The 18,756-nt window shown below is 39.5% G+C and overlaps 1 protein-coding gene across 2 annotated transcripts; it reads right to left on the bottom strand.

The window, feature by feature from the left end:
* Positions 1-744: 744 nt before the first annotated feature.
* CLEC12A (C-type lectin domain family 12 member A) lies at positions 745-11,917 on the bottom strand. Of its 2 annotated transcripts, XM_047065099.1 has the most exons (6): positions 11,730-11,917; positions 7,146-7,244; positions 6,663-6,851; positions 5,581-5,732; positions 4,090-4,196; positions 745-1,567 (listed from the first exon to the last, which is right to left on the bottom strand). In XM_047065099.1, exons 1-6 carry the CDS (start codon positions 11,818-11,820, stop codon positions 1,390-1,392), a joined length of 816 nt encoding a protein of 271 aa, XP_046921055.1. In that variant the 5' UTR covers positions 11,821-11,917; the 3' UTR covers positions 745-1,389. The 2 variants fall into 2 exon arrangements, with proteins under 2 accessions (XP_046921055.1, XP_046921057.1); XM_047065101.1 differs by lacking the exon at positions 7,146-7,244.
* Between the last annotated feature and the right edge of the window lie 6,839 nt (positions 11,918-18,756).

Here is an 18,756-nt window from a genome sequence, read left to right as displayed (position 1 = left end):
CGAACTGGGGCGGGGGGGGTGGAATTATTAGGGAGCACCCTCAGTGCAAGAGAGGGGAAGGAACCAGGATTGGGCAGAACGTTTTCCGCATTTTATTACATTTATGACTATTTTATTTTGGGATACTGTTATAAATGATATTGCTTTTTAAATGTTTTTCCATGGCTTACTGCTAACCTACAGAAATATGATTGATGTTACACCCTGACATTGTATTTTGAGGCTTTATCCAACAACTCTGATAAATTATGTATTCTAATGGTTTATAAGTTATATCGTTTTTACGCACACACATACACAAATATATTAGCTACAAATAAAAATGTTTTATTTCTTCCTTCCTCATGTTTTACATATTTAAATTTATTTTCCTTGCCTTATTTTACTGCCAGGGCCTCCAGGTTACTGAACAAAATGCTAAAGGCCATTCTGATCTGGGTCCGGAGCTCAAAACAAAACATTCACTTTTTTTACCACAAGCATGGTGTTAGGTTTACAAGTGGTTATTAGTCCTTTGTTTGGTTTGTTTTTCTTTTCACTCTTTTGATGTCACCTTCCTTTAGCAGATTAAGGAAATCTTCTGCTTCAAGTTTCCTGAGAGTTTAGGTATTACGTTTTCTCAAATGCTTTTCCACATCTATTAAAATAAATTTTTTCTTTCTCTTTCTTATGTTTTTTTTCCTAACATGTAAGTCAACCTGTATTGTAGCAGGATTCTCGCACAGAGAGTTGTAACACTGAGGCTTTTGAATTTCCAGGAAGCAACTTTATTCGTGCCAGCACTGCTCAGTTGGGTTCGTACCCGAAGAACTGAGCACCGAACGTCACGTGGCATAGTTTTCTATACGTTTTCTATTTCTTTGTTTCCCATATATGGCAACACACACAAACATATAGTCGATTAAGTAGTCTCAGTTTACAAGGTCATGAGGGATATTGTCACGTAGGCGCATAGCCAGGTTACTTTTTTTCTCTCTCCTTAGGGAGGGGACCCTACCACAGTATTACCAGCATAAATTCCAGTTGCTCGTGATGTATTATCCTTTCGATATAATTAATTCCTAGTTTTCATTTTCCCTGATGTTCTATAAGGTGGGTATTTGCCTTGTTATTTCTGGAAAAGCGGGAAAAGTTAGCTTCAGTTTTCTGTATATTCACCCAACCCACTGAATTCATGCTCAACATAAATTGAGCCTGTATCTAGATGATAAGGTATGACTTTAGGCTCCTGTTCCATAGCCAATGAGGAGAAAGAAAGTTTACAAATGTACATGGTTAGGAGAGAAGCAGAGATTTAGTCTCATAGCATCTGTACTCCATTTGTGCGGGTCACAAGATGTATGCTCCGTGCAGTTGCTTAAATGGCAGCATAATAGCAAATTACTTGCACTAATCATATTTTTCATCTGGTATTTCACTCATTAGTGTGTTCTCAATCTTCACTGGGTTAGCCAGCTTCTCACATATAATATTCTTTGAGTCAGAGCAGAGTGTATAGGAAACATATATTGTGTCTATATAGCCACAAAACATGGTGTCATCAACGTCCTTTGTATTTCGTACAAACCTAAAAGAGAAAAGAAAGAATGCGGTCAGCAAGTAGAAAGTTTGGAATGGATTCACAGGAAACAAAATTACTTTTCCACCACATCATTGCTCCTGGGTCTCCCTTGTCTAAAATACATTTTAGGGGCGCCTGGATGGCGCAGTCGGTTAAGCGTCCGACTTCAGCCAGGTCACGATCTCGCAGTCCGTGAGTTCGAGCCCCACGTCAGGCTCTGGGCTGATGGCTCAGAGCCTGGAGCCTGTTTCCGATTCTGTGTCTCCCTCTCTCTCTGCCCCTCCCCCGTTCATGCTCTGTCTCTCTCTGTCCCAAAAATAAACGTTGAAAAAAAAATTAAAAAAAATACATTTTAATTATTATTTGGAGCATGAAGAGTATCCCGGCTACTCATATGTATCAGCAGATATGCAATAGCTAATGCTATCTTATTTCAGCCTGCCTCTTCCGGTTTTTTACACCTGGAATATTTGCTGTCTTTTACTTCCAGATGGTACCGCCTCCTTTCTCCAATACTTAATATGATTTAGAGTAATACAATTCTATTAGATTCTCCAGTCTGGCCGCAGTAGTAAATCTTCGACAATGTCTCTTCAAATATTTTTCATAATCACTCAAATCAAGAATTAACCTAATATGTGACACCTTCAGTTCAACATCGTCTCCAAGTGACATTTCCCCCCAAGCCATTTTTTCAGAGATTTTATTCCGAAGTTCTGAATAATTACCAGCTCCTAATATAAGATTACTGAGCAAGGACTATGCATCCAAGACAAACTTATAAATTGAAAATATTATCTTTTGGGAAAAAAATGTAGTATCAATGCTTGGGTCAACAAATAATGATCACCAGTAATCATTATTAATGATTAATAAGTAAGCTCATCAGTTCATAACAAATAAATAAGTTCATCAGTTAAATTTTCAAAAGTGAAATTTCCTTATTGGAAGTGACATAATACAGATGTCATTGATCACAACCCCTTTCCAGAAATAAATCCCAAAAATAACATTATTAATAAAAAACAAAATGAAATATACATTCATATATACACATGTATATACATTCATATATACATACATATATGTATATTCATATATATTCATATACGTACATATTCATATATATTCATATACATCCATATATACACATATATACATTCATATATTATATACGTATATAAGTATATAACGTATATATGTTATTATATACTTTTTTATTTTGGTATTATTTCTTAATAATTAAAAATATATACTATGCTTTCCATTCCACCATAGATTATCTTCTCATTAGCAATAATAACAAATAAACTCATGGAAATTCTTCTTTTTCAAAACAAGATTTCATCTGTACTCTCTCCTGATATACACATTACCGTTACCGCTAGTCCTTTACCCCACATGAGATTTTAAAAATATATATCCTTCCGTCCTCCGTTTGTACACATAGTATCCCCCCTTTATCCTGTCATTGCAAACTCCCAAAGACACAGCTGCTTAGTCTTCCTGACCCATATTCTTACATCTAGTATTCCTATCTGAAGGGAAAAAAAAAAAAAAACAAATTCATCAATACTTGCATTTGCTTCTGGCCCACTGTGAGGAGTGCGCAGGAATCTCAGGGTATTTAGTGTGGCTGGACCCCAACATAACTGCCCTGTAGTCATACCTGCTTGACGTGTCCTCAGCCGACAAATATGTATAAACGTGTGGGCTTGTGGCAGTACACTGCAGGTTGACGTTCTGGATTCTTTCTTTAGTCTAATCCTGTCTCTTTCCCAATTTTCAGGCATTATAAAATACAAATGGGAATTGTGACATTGTTTTTATACGTGCTCTGTCTGTCTCTCCTCCCCTCATTACAGGTAGAACAAATATAACATGTGAATCAATTTATAACGGTATAGTTATAAGCACTTTCTTAATATATTACATGACAAAATATTTTAGGTATGCCATATATGTAATATACCATGCCCATGCTCATTTTATCCTCTTTGCTGGAAGTGTTCTAGTCTATCTCTAAATTTTTCGCTCAAAACGGCCATTTTAAATGTCGTTTACAACACAAATTTCAGAGCTAAAATTTATCTTTGGTTGTTCTATGTATTCTTACTGAAGGATTTATCACATTATATCCTTTTTATATATAGAATTGTTTAGTCTGTGCATATAATCAATGGTTAAGTAATGAAGGGAAGAATCAGTCTTTCACCTTTGAATCTCAGCACTTAGTCAAATTTTAAGCACAAGGGTAGAGCCCAGTGAATTTTGTTGGCCTCTATAATTTGCTGAGTTAAAAGTCTACGGGAATTCCCTTTTACTGTACTACTACAAATACGTTCACTAGTGACCTGTCAAGATAATGAGAAGACGTTTGTGGCAACGTTTTTGCATCATTAAGCGCATTAAAGATGTTGAGGGTGCAATTTCAACAACAGCTCGTTTAAATTGTAATCTATAATGCTAATGGAGAGCACACCTTTACTCCAACCAACTACAAAAGTTCAATAAGAATAAAGACTTACCAGTCAGAGGAGAAAATTGTCTCATCCACTATCTTGTAATCTGCGTAATATTTTCTGGGAGATAACCCCAGCCAGTATTTACGTAAATTCCTGGATTTTACAAATTCCTACAAGAAATAGAGGTTGAAAACAAAAACAAAAACAATTGTCTCCCATTTCTGTGTATTACTTCACAACATAATTTGTGACAAATTACTGTTTTAAGGTAACATCTTTTGACATTATACTACTACTTTTTGAGGTCATTAGAAAAAAAAGGAAAGAAAGTGCCCCTTACTATAAGATTCCCTGCAACACTTATATGTCATTTACTGCTTCACTTGGGAAAGTATCTACCGGTCCATGCATTACTTTAACTTAGGCTCTGTGAAGTTCACCAACTTCAAGATTCAAATATAGAGCAGTAGTCTAGGGGCAAAGTAGGTGGTTAACCACTAAAACACAAGTTAAGAGAAACAGGAAAAGCAGGAGAAAAACATAGCAAAGTCAGACGAGAAGTGGTTACAGACTAGAATTTAGATCCAGTCCAGACTTTTGTAGCCAAAGTAAGGTTTTCTCACTCATATCCAGACATTTTTTTTTTTTTTTGAGTAAATAACTATGAGTGGATCCTTTGAGAAGGACGGGGTGTAGAAGCGACCATAGTTTCCTTTCCCCTGCTGCTATAAAGGCGGACAAAGATTCTCACAGTAGGGAAGCCGAGACTTTTGGGAACATGAGTTTTTTTCCTTAAATAATATTATCCAATATTATCCAATTATTATTCATAATAATATTATGAATATTATCCAAGAGAACAGAAATGCCGAGGAATACATAATGGTATGGAGATACCACTTAGATATTAGAGAAAAAGAAAATGAATAAATATAAATACATAAATACACACATACATCTTCTACAGAGCTCACTTTTCCTGGAACCCAGGGAATCAGTATAACATATCCGCTTGGCACTTGCCTTTGACATCCCATCTTAATCCCTACTTTTTTATACATATGTTATCCAACCTATCTTCTTATTGTAGGTTGTGGCGTTGACTTTTTCTCTTAGTTAAAAAAATACAAAATGGTAGAAACAAAGAATCTTCTCGATGTAAATTTTATGGAATTGGTAACCCTTAAGAATGATTTCCAGGTCTTCTATTTTTTTAGGTAAATTCTCAGAAATTGTGTTCTGAGAGTTGATTCTGAAGTTGTGGTTTGGAAAGGCTCACAGCCCAAAAGATTCTGGGTACCCCAAACCTACCCATCTGCCCAACCTCTGAGAGTCCATGGATGTTAAGGTCCTAAGCTACGGTTTTGGATCACACCTCGGATATACTACCTCGCAATAAACGTCCTAAGTGTCAGTCACCTCATACCCTAATTAAAATAAGTGAGAATCATGTCTGGATTAGTACAAATTTTCTCCTACACGCCTCAATCCTCTCTATTCTATGATGGGAAAAGTGACTTCCTTCTTCCCAGGCAGAGATACAGGGGATCTTACCAATACACTTTTGTTCTTAATCATCAATAGGCTGGCATTTTGAGCAGAACAGAACATGGCATTCTTTTGCCATGTGACATAATTCTTAGTTACTAGGTAACAGTTGTCCTTGTGCCATATCCACTTCTTTGGGCAAGGTTTACATTTGTGCTCTGAAAGAAGAACGTAGTTTCATTTGGTTTGGGTTGACGATCTTCATTACTCTCATTATTCCCATTGTCCTCTGTGTTGAATTTACCAAATTTACTTGTCTTTCTTGCTTTTACATGAAAGGTGAAGAACCTGAATCTTGTGTTCCAGGTCCCTGTATACCACCGCAGTGCGTCCAAAACATAATCTGAACAATACATTTCAAATTAAATGTCCAGGGTATTCCAGATTATTTTCTTAACTCCGGAGTCCAGAATAATGATGAATTAATTTACTTTTCTCTCTTTGCCATTTTTTAAATTACTACATGGCAATGAAATCTAATCACAAAAACATTGTGTGGTAAGAATCAACCCCGCAGCCTGCATCAACCCATCTCCAACTAGGGCGTTTCTGGCTGTCTGACACTGAATACTTGGGGGAGTTTTCAAAAGCACAAAGAACATATTTTAGTTATAATAACTATAGGAACTTTAGAGATATTGAAAGACCAATTACTCCCAATTCGAATGGCAAGACTTAACTATTTCTTTGCTATTGATTCTCATCAAACATTGACTGACGTTTAGGAACAAGGTCACCTATAAAGACCTTCTCTTCTAACCTTTAAGAAGGATATAAAGAGGTGACTTATCCTCTCCTCCTTATTTTCTATTGACCTCAGTGCCGAGAATAATAGTAAATTTCAGATTAGAGAAACTGTATGTGGTCTAATATTTTATTAGTTGTTATCCTCTGACAATTTGGGGCCTACCGTTGTTACTTTCTTATTTTTCTTTGCACAGTGAGTCCTTTGTCAAGTACGTTTAATTCCTCTCTCCAAATAATGGCATCCCAGGGAAAGGCTGCTAGCTTTTGATGAAATAATTCTCAGTGACTCCAAGGTTTTGTTCATTGTCTAATAAATAGCTCACAGAGGAATATAGGATTACCTGGTTCTCTTTGGTAAAGCTCATGACATAATTTGGTGGCTATTTCTTGCAGTGTGAGAGATAGGTTCCTGATCATCTGGGAACTATTCATGCTATGCATCAATTGTACAGAAACATTTCTCTGAAGTTCTTCTTTGATATTTTGTAGTTTATTCAATTTTCTCATTTCTTTCTTCAAAGTTATGTAAACTTGAGGTAAAAAAAAAAAAAGAAAAGAAATGACAAAATATTTTAATCCCTCAACCCACCCATCACCTTCTTTTTGCTGAACTAGTATTATGCCCGTGGGCGATGGAGGGAAGGAGTCACTTCACAGGAGTGAGGGAAACAGACTACCGTATTTAAGTACCTAGCTGTCAATACCTTTTGTGGGTATCTCACCTACAACCATCCCAAAGCCTCAAATCAAGAGTATACTGTCTTGTGAAACTCATAGAATTCTAAGTGTCTTTCCCTTTCCGTCAAAACATAGGTAATACGTACATACGCTTCCTAAGATTCCTAGTCCAATCAGCAGCAGAAGGCATAGGAGAATCAGAGCCAAGGCTCTCTGATGCCACACATGGGAAGTAGCAGCAGGTGCTGTGGAAAGCAAAATGAGGAAACAGGCCGGAAATGGTATGTATCTTCATTTGAATCATTCATTCATTCATTCATTCATTTTGCCTTTATTTCTTTCTGCCTCTGGAGTGAGTAAAAACTCCAGGCCATTTAAAAATAGCTTTTCAAAGAATAAGTAAAAAACATGTTGCTAATTGATTTGCACGCAAACTCGTTCTCACAGGAGAGGCCGTTAATTGGTAGGCTGATCCAAGACACAAGGAGGCAAAGATGGGATTTAAAAAGGAGACTTGAGAAAACCAATGTATAATATATAATGTATCTTTTCTGTACAAATTTGGGGGAAAGGGGGAGCTGGTGACTAATAGAGAGGTCAATCAGAGCAATCCTGTCTTGAGTAGATGATTGTGATTGTCAAAGAAAATCATTTGTTATTTAGGTTCTTCCTCCCCAGATCCTGAGAATTTGGCTGTGGAACATAATTGATAGACTGTCTCTTGTAATGTCTCCGTGTGTCCTCCCTTCAGCCAAACCGTAGGCCAGATCGGTATCATTTCTACATCCGAATTTCTTCATATTATTAGCAACAAACTTCTGTTGGATGTTTCTCTTTTGCTAAACACAGAAACCCTCAAATAGATCATTTCCCTATTTAAAAAAAAAACAAGAATTGCAAACTTTATATTATAAATTATTCATTATTAAATCACTACCTGATTTAAATTATCATCATTGGTATATACATGGATACTAGATGTTTCCAAAAATATAATCCAGGAATAACATGATAAGCTCATTATATTTCTGATCTGTGTTATGTCCCACATCTCTTAGTTGCTGCTGTAACATTGTGAAGTTTAGAGAGAATTGAAAGTATAATGTAAAACAAATTTTTAGACTTTGAACAATAGTTAACAGTGAAAGAACTATATAGCCAAGATCTTATCTAAGGTGAAAAATATGACTTCAAGTGCTATCTTTCGTAAGAATTATGTTCTCGTCTATTTATGTATTGAATTAGTCAAAAGTTCTGTTCAACAGGAAAGGTTTAATGAAGACAGGAAAATAATTGAGTTGTGTTTTGCTTGTTTGTTTGTTTTGTTTTTTTGGAAAGATCACTGTTACTGCCTCTGGACAACAAATTCATCATAGGGCTCAGTGTTGCAAGCAGGGAGAACAGCAAGAAAACTATTGTAGCATGCCATTTGAGAGAGGATAGTAGTTTGCTTTACTAGGAATAGAGAATGTGATGACCCACGAATCCATTAAGAATACATTTTGAAGTTAGAATCTATAGGACGAATTTATGAAATGTTTCCAAGACGTTTTTTCCTTGACAGAGGTGGTAGGTAAGAAACATACACGCTTAGAGGCAGTATAGTGAAGTAACAAAAAAAAAAAAAAATGCGCAGCACATTCCTAGGGCTAGGGTGCCTGGGTTTGTTGTTTTTTTTTTTAATTTCTTTTTTAACGTTTATTTATTTTTGAGACAGAGAGAGACAGAGCATGAATGCGGGAGGGTCAGAGAGAGTGGGAGACACAGAATCTGAAACAGGCTCCAGGCTCTGAGCTGTCAGCACAGATGGTGAGATCATGACCTGAGCCGAAGTCGGACACTTAACCAACCAAGTCACCCAGGCGCCCCCCAAATGACATTTTTTAAAGTTTTCTCTGTCTCTCTTTTTTCTGTTTCTTTCAGACACACACACACACACACACACACACACACACTGTTCCTCCCCTTTCCTTTCCTTTCCCTTCCTTTCTTCCTCCCTTTCCCTTCTTCCTCCCTCACTCTCCCTTTCTTTCTTTTCTTTCTCTTTTCTTTTCTTTCTCTTTTCTTTTCTTTTCTTTTCTTTTCTTTTTTTTCTTTTCTCTAATAATTAGGCTTAACATACCAGAATTGTGGTGTGTGTATGTATATGAGTATTTTGTAGCCTCCAGTAAACATTGTTTTTTCCTTTTCTAAATGATGAGTTAGATTCTGGAAACATTAACTGCATCATATGGCTATAAAATCACATTGAAATCAAGTATCAAACTATTAAGTTCTGCTGAACAGTTCAACCAAAGCAGTCACTTCTTTTTAAATTAAAAAAAATTTTTTTTCATGTTTATTTATTTTTGAGAGAGAGAGAAAGAGACAGAGCATGAGCGAGGATTGGGCAGACAGAGAGGGAGACACAGAATCCGAAGCAGGCTCCAGGCTCTGAGCTGTCAGCACAGAGCCCGACGTGGGGCTGGAACACACGAAGGGTGAGATAATAACCTGAGTCGAAGTCAGACGCTTAACCAACTGAGCCACTCAGGCGCCCCCAAAGCAGTCACTTCTTAAATGCCATATATAAAATGAGAAACTTTAATCCAAAATGTAACCCATACTAGGGAAACTAAATTAAGTAAAGATTTATGAAAAAGAGCTCTATTCCCATTCAACCATAATATTCCCTGAGCTATTATCTCATCATTCAAAGAATGAATAGACCTAACAGTAAGCTAATGAGATGTGATACAATCTGATTTTACAAATAATATGTCTAACAGTGTGGTAACACGTTCATTCACAAAATTTGAATTTGTAGATCTAAACACTATTATCTCACTCTTTATCTACCATTATAGTTTAATGTTAAAGAAAACTTCTTCACCTTTCAGTCTGAAGTTCATGCACTCCTATGTAATTACATATTGCTACAGAGGACTGTTTAACATCCTTCTCTGAACAAAATTTGATTTCTCAGATGGAAATGGTCAAATTGGAGCAGTTAAAAGTAACAGAAGTTAAATTCCTTTTAATACGTCTTTCTGAAAAATCTTCTTGACCTTATTTATTATTGTCATTCTTTTTGAGAGCCTCTCATTTTCATTTTTGGCACCTGGAACTGAAAATATGGTTAACTTGGGGCACCTGGGTGGCTCAGTCCGTTAAGCGATCGACTTTGGCTCAGGTCACGATCTCACAGTTTGTGGGTTTGAGCCCCACGTCTGTCTCTGTGCTGACAGCTCGGAGCCTGGAGCCTGCTTCGGATTCTGTGTCTCCCTCTCTCTCTGCCCCTCTCCTGCTTGCAGTCTGCCTCTCTCTCTCTCTCAGAAATAAGTAAACATGAAAAAACATTAAAAAAAAAACAAGTGTGGTCAACTTTAAATATTAAAGAAATATGTACTAGGTTAAATGAATAAGCAAAAAATGATGAATGAAATCGTGGCCAAGAAGAAAACATTTTACGGGCACTTGGGCGGCTCAGTTGACTAAGCTTCTGACTCTTGGTTGGGGCTCAGGTCATGAACTCGCAGTTTGTGGGTTCAAGCCCCTTGTCAGGCTCTGTGCTGGCAGTGTGGAGCCTGCTTGGGATTCTTTCTCTCTCTCTCCCTCTCTGTCCCTCCCCCGCTTCTCTCTCTCAAAAAGAAATGAACATTAAAAAAAGAAAACCTTTTATTGGTGTATTTCCCATCTTTATCTATCTTTCATTGAAACCTCACAAAATAATCATTAAACATGTTAGCCTTTTTCAAAAGGGCACAATTAGCATACACTAAATGATGGCTGCAAGCTCATAATTAAGCAGGTATTGTTATCCTATTTTATAGATGAGAGCACAGAGCTTCAAAGGGTCAAATGAGTTATTCCCCTCTGATCGGTTCCGAACCCTCTCCTCCATAATTCCGGCAGGTCAATAAAGTAGAGAGGCTTCCCCAATCCCCAGACATACATGTGACACTCAAGCACACCCTGTTCTCACTGAACCCTTGTTTCTCTGCTGAAAAACGGCGATGCCCAGGATTATGTCATAAGACAAATAGGATAGTGCTTGTCACATGGGCCGGGGGGGAATGAGAGCCAGTTTTCTTATTGTATTTGTGACTAGCATTTTCTTAGCAAAAAGAAGAATATGCACGACCATGACTCTCCCGGGCAACATGTGCTTCTTGTTCTAAGACTTCATTTCACTGAGGAAAAAAAAAATGTTTCACCATCCAGTAAAATCAAAATATGAGTCTATCCCAATCATCTTGAGTGTGATGTTAAAACACAGAAAATTCGCAGAAGATGGAGGGTTCGATGCACTAATTAGCACCTTTAAGAAAAACCCTTTATAATCATTTTGTACATTAGTAGCTTTGGTCAAAATGAGAGGCTTAATTTAAAATTTCATGGAGGGGCACCTGGGCGGCTCAGTCGGTCAAGCGTCTGACTCTTGATCTCTGCTCAGGTCATGATCTCACAGTTTGTAGTTTCGAGGCCCAACGTGGGCTCTGTGCTGACAGAGCAGAGCTTGCTTGGGATTAATCTCTCCTTCTCTCTCCCTGCCCCTGCCCCGTTTATGCTCTCTCTCTCTCTCTTTCACTCTCTCTCTCTCTCTCTCTCTCTCTCGCAAAATAAATAAATAAACATTAAAAAAATAAATAAATTCACACTGAAGGATCATGGTCAATTCACTAATACCTAAGGCCTTCTACCCTTCCACTCCTATCAACCTGCAACACCTCCCAAGCTCAGCGTCTTACCTTTGATTCCAACTGTGTCAAACTCCTGGATACTTTTCTTTCTACTGGAGTCCTGAAAATTGAGGTCTGCGTAAGTAACCTCTTCAGACATCGAGGCTATGAAAAGGAATCCCCCCCCCCAAATTATTACTCTTTTAAAAAGATGAAAGTGAACTAACGGAGTTGAATGTTACACAGGAATTGTGGCTTTGAACTTCTGTGTGTAAACCAAAACTTACACTTAAAAGCTTACACTTCTCTTTTTGCTGTACCAATCCTGGGAGTCTACAGATGAGCTGCAGCCTATGAGAGGCCTTAGATAGATACAGACACAGTTGCAAGACTGAAAGTATTTTTTTTTTCTTATCTCTTCCTTTTTCTCATTTCTCAATATCTACCAACTACCAAAAGTGGCTTTCAAAATTGTTTTGGATATGATCAGTGTCATGCAAGGGGGCACGGATCACCAGCAACACAGGTGCAGATATACAGAGTTTATTGGAGAACAACCTTCCAGCAAAGAAATAACAAAAGGACACAGTCCTCCAACACTCGTTGTTCTACAACAATGGCCTGGCACGGACGTTCTCTCTGGGTCCGGGCCTAGGTCCTGATAGGATTTGCCTTTTTGGGAGACCGCACAAACCCAGAGCACCCCCAGGGAGACACAGAGGACAAGCCCCACTCTGTAACTCTGTTACATAGGAATAGGTTAGCCTAAGAGGAGCGAGGGGACATCTAGTTTCTCTAGTAGCAGGAAACAAATTAAGGGATCTGGGGCCCAGGAACCACACCACGGGGTACACATGCTAACAGCCAAGGTGGGTATATCAGAGGCCCCAGAAATTGCTTTGTAGTCCGGGAAAACCGACGTCCGTCTTGCTGTCTCTCCACAGACTGGTTCATTCTTTTGTGAGCCAGCTCTCCGCTAAAGCCTACTAAAAAGGAGATGTAAATGAGTCTCCGGGGTCATGCAGGTCAGGATCTCATAAGGTTGATGCAGTCTTCCTAGGAGGCAGGGGTCCATTCATTTACTGATCAAGTGTAGAAAGTGAAGGTGGAAGTCAGGGCATGATTGTTTCTGAGTAAGTTCTTTCCTCATTCTTATTAATGAATCTGATGTTTTCAGTTGCATAATTGAGGAGTTGAGAGACCATAGTGAGAGTGACATACTCAGGTTCAAAAAGGAGACCCACAGTCAGGATCCAAAGACAAAACGCAAGTATGTGCATTAAAAGGGGAGTTTGAAGGGAAGAAAATGAAAGGACAATTTGTAAGATGTGGGTAGGCTCAAAAGAATATAATAATAATAACAACAATAATATTTATGTATTATATAATATATAAATATATTTATTATTATTATGGAATATATAAAATTATTATTATTATTATTTTCCCTTGAGCCTATCCACATCTCGCAAATGGTCCCTTTACTTGTATTTAATATTTGAATCTGTCACTGTGAACAATATTAACTGTTGCTTTAGGGGCGTGGGAAACACTGTCGCCAATAGTGACCTGCCTCAATTTCCAACTGAACAGAACCGTGATTGTGCTCCTTCTACACACACCAAACACTCCAAACCCTAGTCTGGCGAACCAGCAGCAAGAATTCGTCTCGTGAGCTCTCACGTATAATACATAGAACAGCTACTTCTGCTTCCAAATCAGTTCCCAGACAACACGCTGTGAATATAGGGCGTTGACCATATTCCGACAGGTGTTTTCAAGCATGTACAATAGGTTATAAGGGGGCGCTCCAAACCCCCACACGACCATCTCCCAGGTTCTTAAGTCTTCAAAAGCGTTCCAGTCATTTCTCTGTTCTACCAAGCTACCTGTTCTGAAGAAGTGGGCCATCCATTAAGTCCAGCGAGTTGTTATTCATGGCTCCCTTCCTTTGTCTTGAAATTAATTTCTTGGTCAGGAGGCATGTTGTAAGAAATGCCATGGAGATTAAGAAATTGATCTGTAAAGCCATGACTAATGGGGCTGTCTGATGCATTGACTAGAAGAAAGACAAATCTGGGTCTGCATCAGTGTTCCAGTTTTTTTTTTAAACTCAATTTTCTCTCGTTTCTCAAATATCCCACACACGCATGCACGCGCGCACACACACACACCCTCCCTTTAGCTAGAGACTCATCAATCCAGTCCAATCTGAATTCTTCTCTTTCATTTAACAAAACAGCAAAATGGATCTCATTAAGCTCATAGTTAAGATTGTACTTTCACTACATCCATCGAGTATTTCTCATACATCATCTTAACTTACAGGTAAGAAGTTTATCTGGCACAACATTTCCTAGGAAAGAGTATCACAGATAAGAAGCCATCGCAGTTCCTTAACTTTCCTTTCTTAGAAGTATTTGAAGCCAATGGCTGCTCCTTTCTCTTTAAACACTTTTCTTTTTTGGATTCCATCTTGCCCTCACTTAATCCTTAATCAAATTATTCGTAATTTCAGTTATTATTTATTTCTATTCTAGGGTTTTCATTCGACTCTTGAATTATTTCCATGCGTTGACGTTCTTTATATTTTTTTTCTCTTCACTTAAACACACTAACCATTTTTGTTTTAAATTTCCTGTCCAATATCATCACTATCTGAAAGCATTTGCAACTCATTTTTCTTTTTATTAATATAATTTATTGTCAGATTGGTTTACATACAACACCCAGTGCTCATCCCAACGAGAAGGTCATTTTTTCTTAATTTGGCTTGTCAGTTGGTGTTTTGCCAGTTAGCTTTTTCTTTTTTTTTTTTTTTTTTAGGATGCCTCATATTTTTTTTTATTAAATGCCAGATATCGTATGCAAAACCAGCAGAGATTATGAATTTTTTTTTATTAAAAGGTGGGTTTTGTTTCCTGTTTTCCTGGCAAGCAGGTACAATACAAGCAGTAAGCCTTGATCAGTTCGAGTCCCTCAGGTTCTATCTTGTTGGTTCTTTTTATAAATTTTGTTCAACCTTTATAGTGATCATGTGATACCGGCCATGGTTCTATGGCCAGAACCTGAGATCTCCTGGTTGCTCACTGTGTAAAACCTACTGAACACATGTATAAGAGGTAGTGGTCAAGCAATACATCTACTCTGTTTTTTTTCCGAAACGACCCATACTAGGGACAGTATCACAGATGCAGAAGCATTAGCGGTGACCGTACTTCCCTGTCACCTGTTACACTATAGGGTCATACACAGGAATCCGGCAGGTCTGGACGTGTCAGACTCCAGGTGGGAGATTTCTGACGCTGTGCACGGTTGTTACAGGTGCAAGGCTGGGGAATCCTCAGCCCCGCTGCGGGAGCCAATGAAATTAGCTAAGAAATTTGGTCACGACGTTATGACATCGTGGTCAAGACGTCTCTGACGCTGTGCCTCAGTATGTTCACCACAGAAACCGCCAGCTCACTCCTTACGTCTGTAACTGGAAGAGGTGTTGTGTGATTCCTCCCGCCACCCACACGGACTGTCTTAATCACTCGACCTTAGCCAGTTAACTGCAGATTCGCGGGAGCCAAAACGGAAGCAAATCCGTATTGGAGGAGGGAATGCTTTCCTCTCCTTCTTGTCCTGACTCTAAAGGGTGGCTGACGTTTATTCCACCGCAGCTGAGCAAACATTTCAACCTGGAAAGGCTGCGAGGCTGGATCACTGGGACTGGCAGCCAGCCCCTGGAGGGGAAGACTCAGTTTCACTTAGTGTGTAGAAAGCTGGAAAGGGCGTCACTCCTGCTGTTACAACAGCGTCCGTCTGGATGATCTGCAAAATGCATAACTTCCCTGAAACCCCTCGGAGACCTGAGGTCAAAGGCGGACAGCTAAGCTAAACTTCTAAGAGGCAGGGCTTACTTACTTGGGGCAAACACTCAACTCGTCTAAGCTGATGTAAAGAATGAAGCTAAAGTTTTTAACAAGTTGCTTAAGAGTGTGGGTTTCTATGATTGCCTCAAGACACCAGGGTATGTCATACCCACATGCAGGCACTTTGCAGACCTCACCAGATGCTGGAACTTTGAGGACCGTTCGGGCAACATTAGACAGTTTCCTTTATGGTGAAAGGTTGGGGGGAGGTGAACAGCCAGTCACCGTACAAAAGACGTGAAGTCCCATCTGGAAATGTCTCCCCTGAGGAACAAAAGCGTCCCTCTCAGGCCACAAGTGGACTAGGTGCAGCTCAAACTGAGACAAATGTGTCTATACTCCCGGGAGGGGGCGGGAACTGGAAAGAATCCTGATAGTATTCACACCCGCTTCTAGACTTACTCTGCTAAATGACGCTCTAGGCTCTAGTTACTCACAGTGGCTGCTTGTTTGACACCCAATCTGTCTCACTTCCCGTTTCTTCAGTGTTTCTCTCACCTTCCAGAAAACACAGCCTGCGCCAGCTTCTTCGGGTCTCCTGTTGCCTTTTTCCGTTGTCCCTTTCTGGGGCCCTTTCCACCTTTGAAGGGGCAGCAGCGCATCTTTCTTGCATAGTCCTCGCCTATCCTCAGTCGCTGGGTTGTGTCCCTATGTGAGGGTTCCCAGAGAGCTGTAAGAAGGGAATCAAGAAAAACCCCACACCAAGCCCTGGAGCACCGACCCATTTCAAAGATAAGAAAAATCATTGTGCCCTGAATAGGGATGCCCGAAAAAAGGCAAGACCTCTAGTGCAATCTGAAATTCAGCCCCGAAATGGTTTATTTATGTCGCATGCAGTGTTTTCATTTGTTGTGTTTGTCATATTTGTTGTTGATCTGAAATTCAAATTTGATCGGGAATTCTATATTTTAATTTGCTACGTCTGGGCACCCCTCTGTAAGCGGGTTGGCTAGAAAAATGGAGACAGACACGTAGAGGTTGTAAACATTCTTTCAGTGAGAAGGAAGGTTTATCCTGACCACTCGCCCTACGGTATGTTCTCCTTACACCCCTGCACACACTTATCAGTCGATCTATCCAATACCTGAGCCCATGTTTTTTCATGGTATTTACCAAATGCCTAGGTGTCCAATTAATATTTTCCGAGTCACTGAAAGGCATCCAGAAATTACTGTGCTTTGTTTTGTTTTGGTTTGTTTTGTTTTAATGAATGGCTTCTTGCTACTTTGAGGCTCTGCCCTTCACAAGTCACAGAAAGCTTACTGAATGAGGGAGCCCCACAGCCACTGAGGTGTCTGCCCAGTCAGTTTTCCAGGAAAAGAAACTATGTAGCATGAACCTCTAAACCCAGCCTGTCACAACAAGTGGAATAAAATAGCGCAAAATCGAACCTTGAATACTTCTGTACCAGAGAGCTTTATCCGGTAGCGAACATCTCTACCTTCGCTTACGTCTCAAGACAACTGGGGACCTGGTGGGGGACAAGCACTCCACAACTGCAGCGCAGAATTTGCTGGAGAGGAGACTGGCCAAGGGAATCTTGCCAGGCAACAGGCTGAAGCCTAGACCGTATTCGGATCATTACTCAGGAGACACTGGTCAAGCTCGTTGCCTGGAAACACTCTCTTTGCCAATTTCACCCTAGCACCTGTTGCAACACCGTCTTCTTGGTTCCCGCACCCCAAAGCAGGTGGATTCCACATTTCGCAAAATGTTGCCGTCAGTAATATAATTGCTTTCTCCTTTCTACTTGGTATCCGAAACGTTGAAATGCTCATTGGAAAGTAGCTCCGCTCAACACCCAGGACTGTAAACATGAGCGAAATGAGGAAAAAAGGTTTAGAGGATATGGTACGTTCTGAAAAACCTGAAAACAACTTCCTTAAGGGAGAGTTAATGAACTAAACAGAAGAAAAACTCAGCCATGAGATTCCAGGAAAACACTGTGTGTATTTCAAACGTAATTTGTACGGCTGGGATATTTTCTTACGGTTCTGTCGGCCTTCCCTCCCGCCTACCAGGAACTGATCGCCAAGTTTATCATCAAGGAGGAACCGTAAACCTGCAACCTTCAGCTACGTTCATGAAAATGGGAAGAATGTACAGACAGGGATCAGAGGCTAGGAAAACAGATGAATCTGGTGTTTTGTAAGAACTGTAGCTCTGCGTGTGTGCACAGAAATGAACTTCAGTCTTTCATTGCATAAAACTCTCGGAGACTTTTCTACCCCCGCACCTGAACAGTTTGGGGTCAGTCTCGTAGCTTTTGTGGTTCTTTTCAGAAATCGTTAAGAGTCTCATTTGAGAAATTATTATGTCCAGCAGAATCTCCCAACTCCAAACTCTTCTATTCAAACTTAAATGTAAACCTCATGTTAAAAACACTATTCTCCTCTGCCTGGGTGGCTCCGTCGACCAAGCATCCAACTTCAGTTCAGGTCGTGATCTCACAGTTCATGGGTTCGAGCCCCACAGCGGGCTCTGTGCTGACAGATCCTTTGGATTTTCTGTCTCCATCTCTCTCTACCCCTCTCCCGCTCACATTCTGTCTCTCAAAAATAAATAAACATTAATTTTTTTTAAGCGCAGTCTTCCTCCAGCCTATACCACTTCAGACCTGGTAGTCCACAGGAGATGGGATGGGCTGTGTGTTTCCAACCTCACATGGTGGAAGAGAAAACTGAAGAAGCACAGATGTGTGCTGCTCAGAGCTACCTTACTGAGTGATTCCGTGGGTTTTCCAGAAATCACCGTATCCACCTGCTGCTTACTTCCTGTCAGAGATTTTTCTGCCTCACCTTTTGGAGTTTTATGGATTCTCATTTATGAGGGTTTCACTGCCTACAGTCCTCTTCGGTACCATTCTAAACATATTTGTGGCCAAATACACATAATAGAAAATTTCCCATCTTAACTGTTTTGAAATATGTAGTTTAGTACTGGTAAGAGCATTCACACCATTGTGCAACCAGTCTGCAGAACCTTTTTCATGTTGCAAAACAGAAACCTTAAACGCCTTAAATAACAACTTTGCACTTCCTCCTCCCCGCCCCCTCAGTCCCTGGCAACGATCATTCTACTTTGGTCTCTATGAATTAAACTACTCTACACACCATATACAAGTGGAATCACACAGTGTTTGTTTTTCTGTGGCTGGCTTATTTCACTTAGCATTACCT

Source organism: Lynx rufus, unplaced genomic scaffold (genome assembly GCF_022079265.1).
Source record: "Lynx rufus isolate CCGP_SWC_20201006 ecotype Redwood Valley unplaced genomic scaffold, mLynRuf1.p SCAF_7, whole genome shotgun sequence".
Lineage (NCBI taxonomy): Eukaryota > Metazoa > Chordata > Mammalia > Carnivora > Felidae > Lynx > Lynx rufus.
The sequence above is the reverse complement of the archived record's forward strand: the minus strand, read 5'-3'. Positions and strand labels throughout refer to the sequence as shown.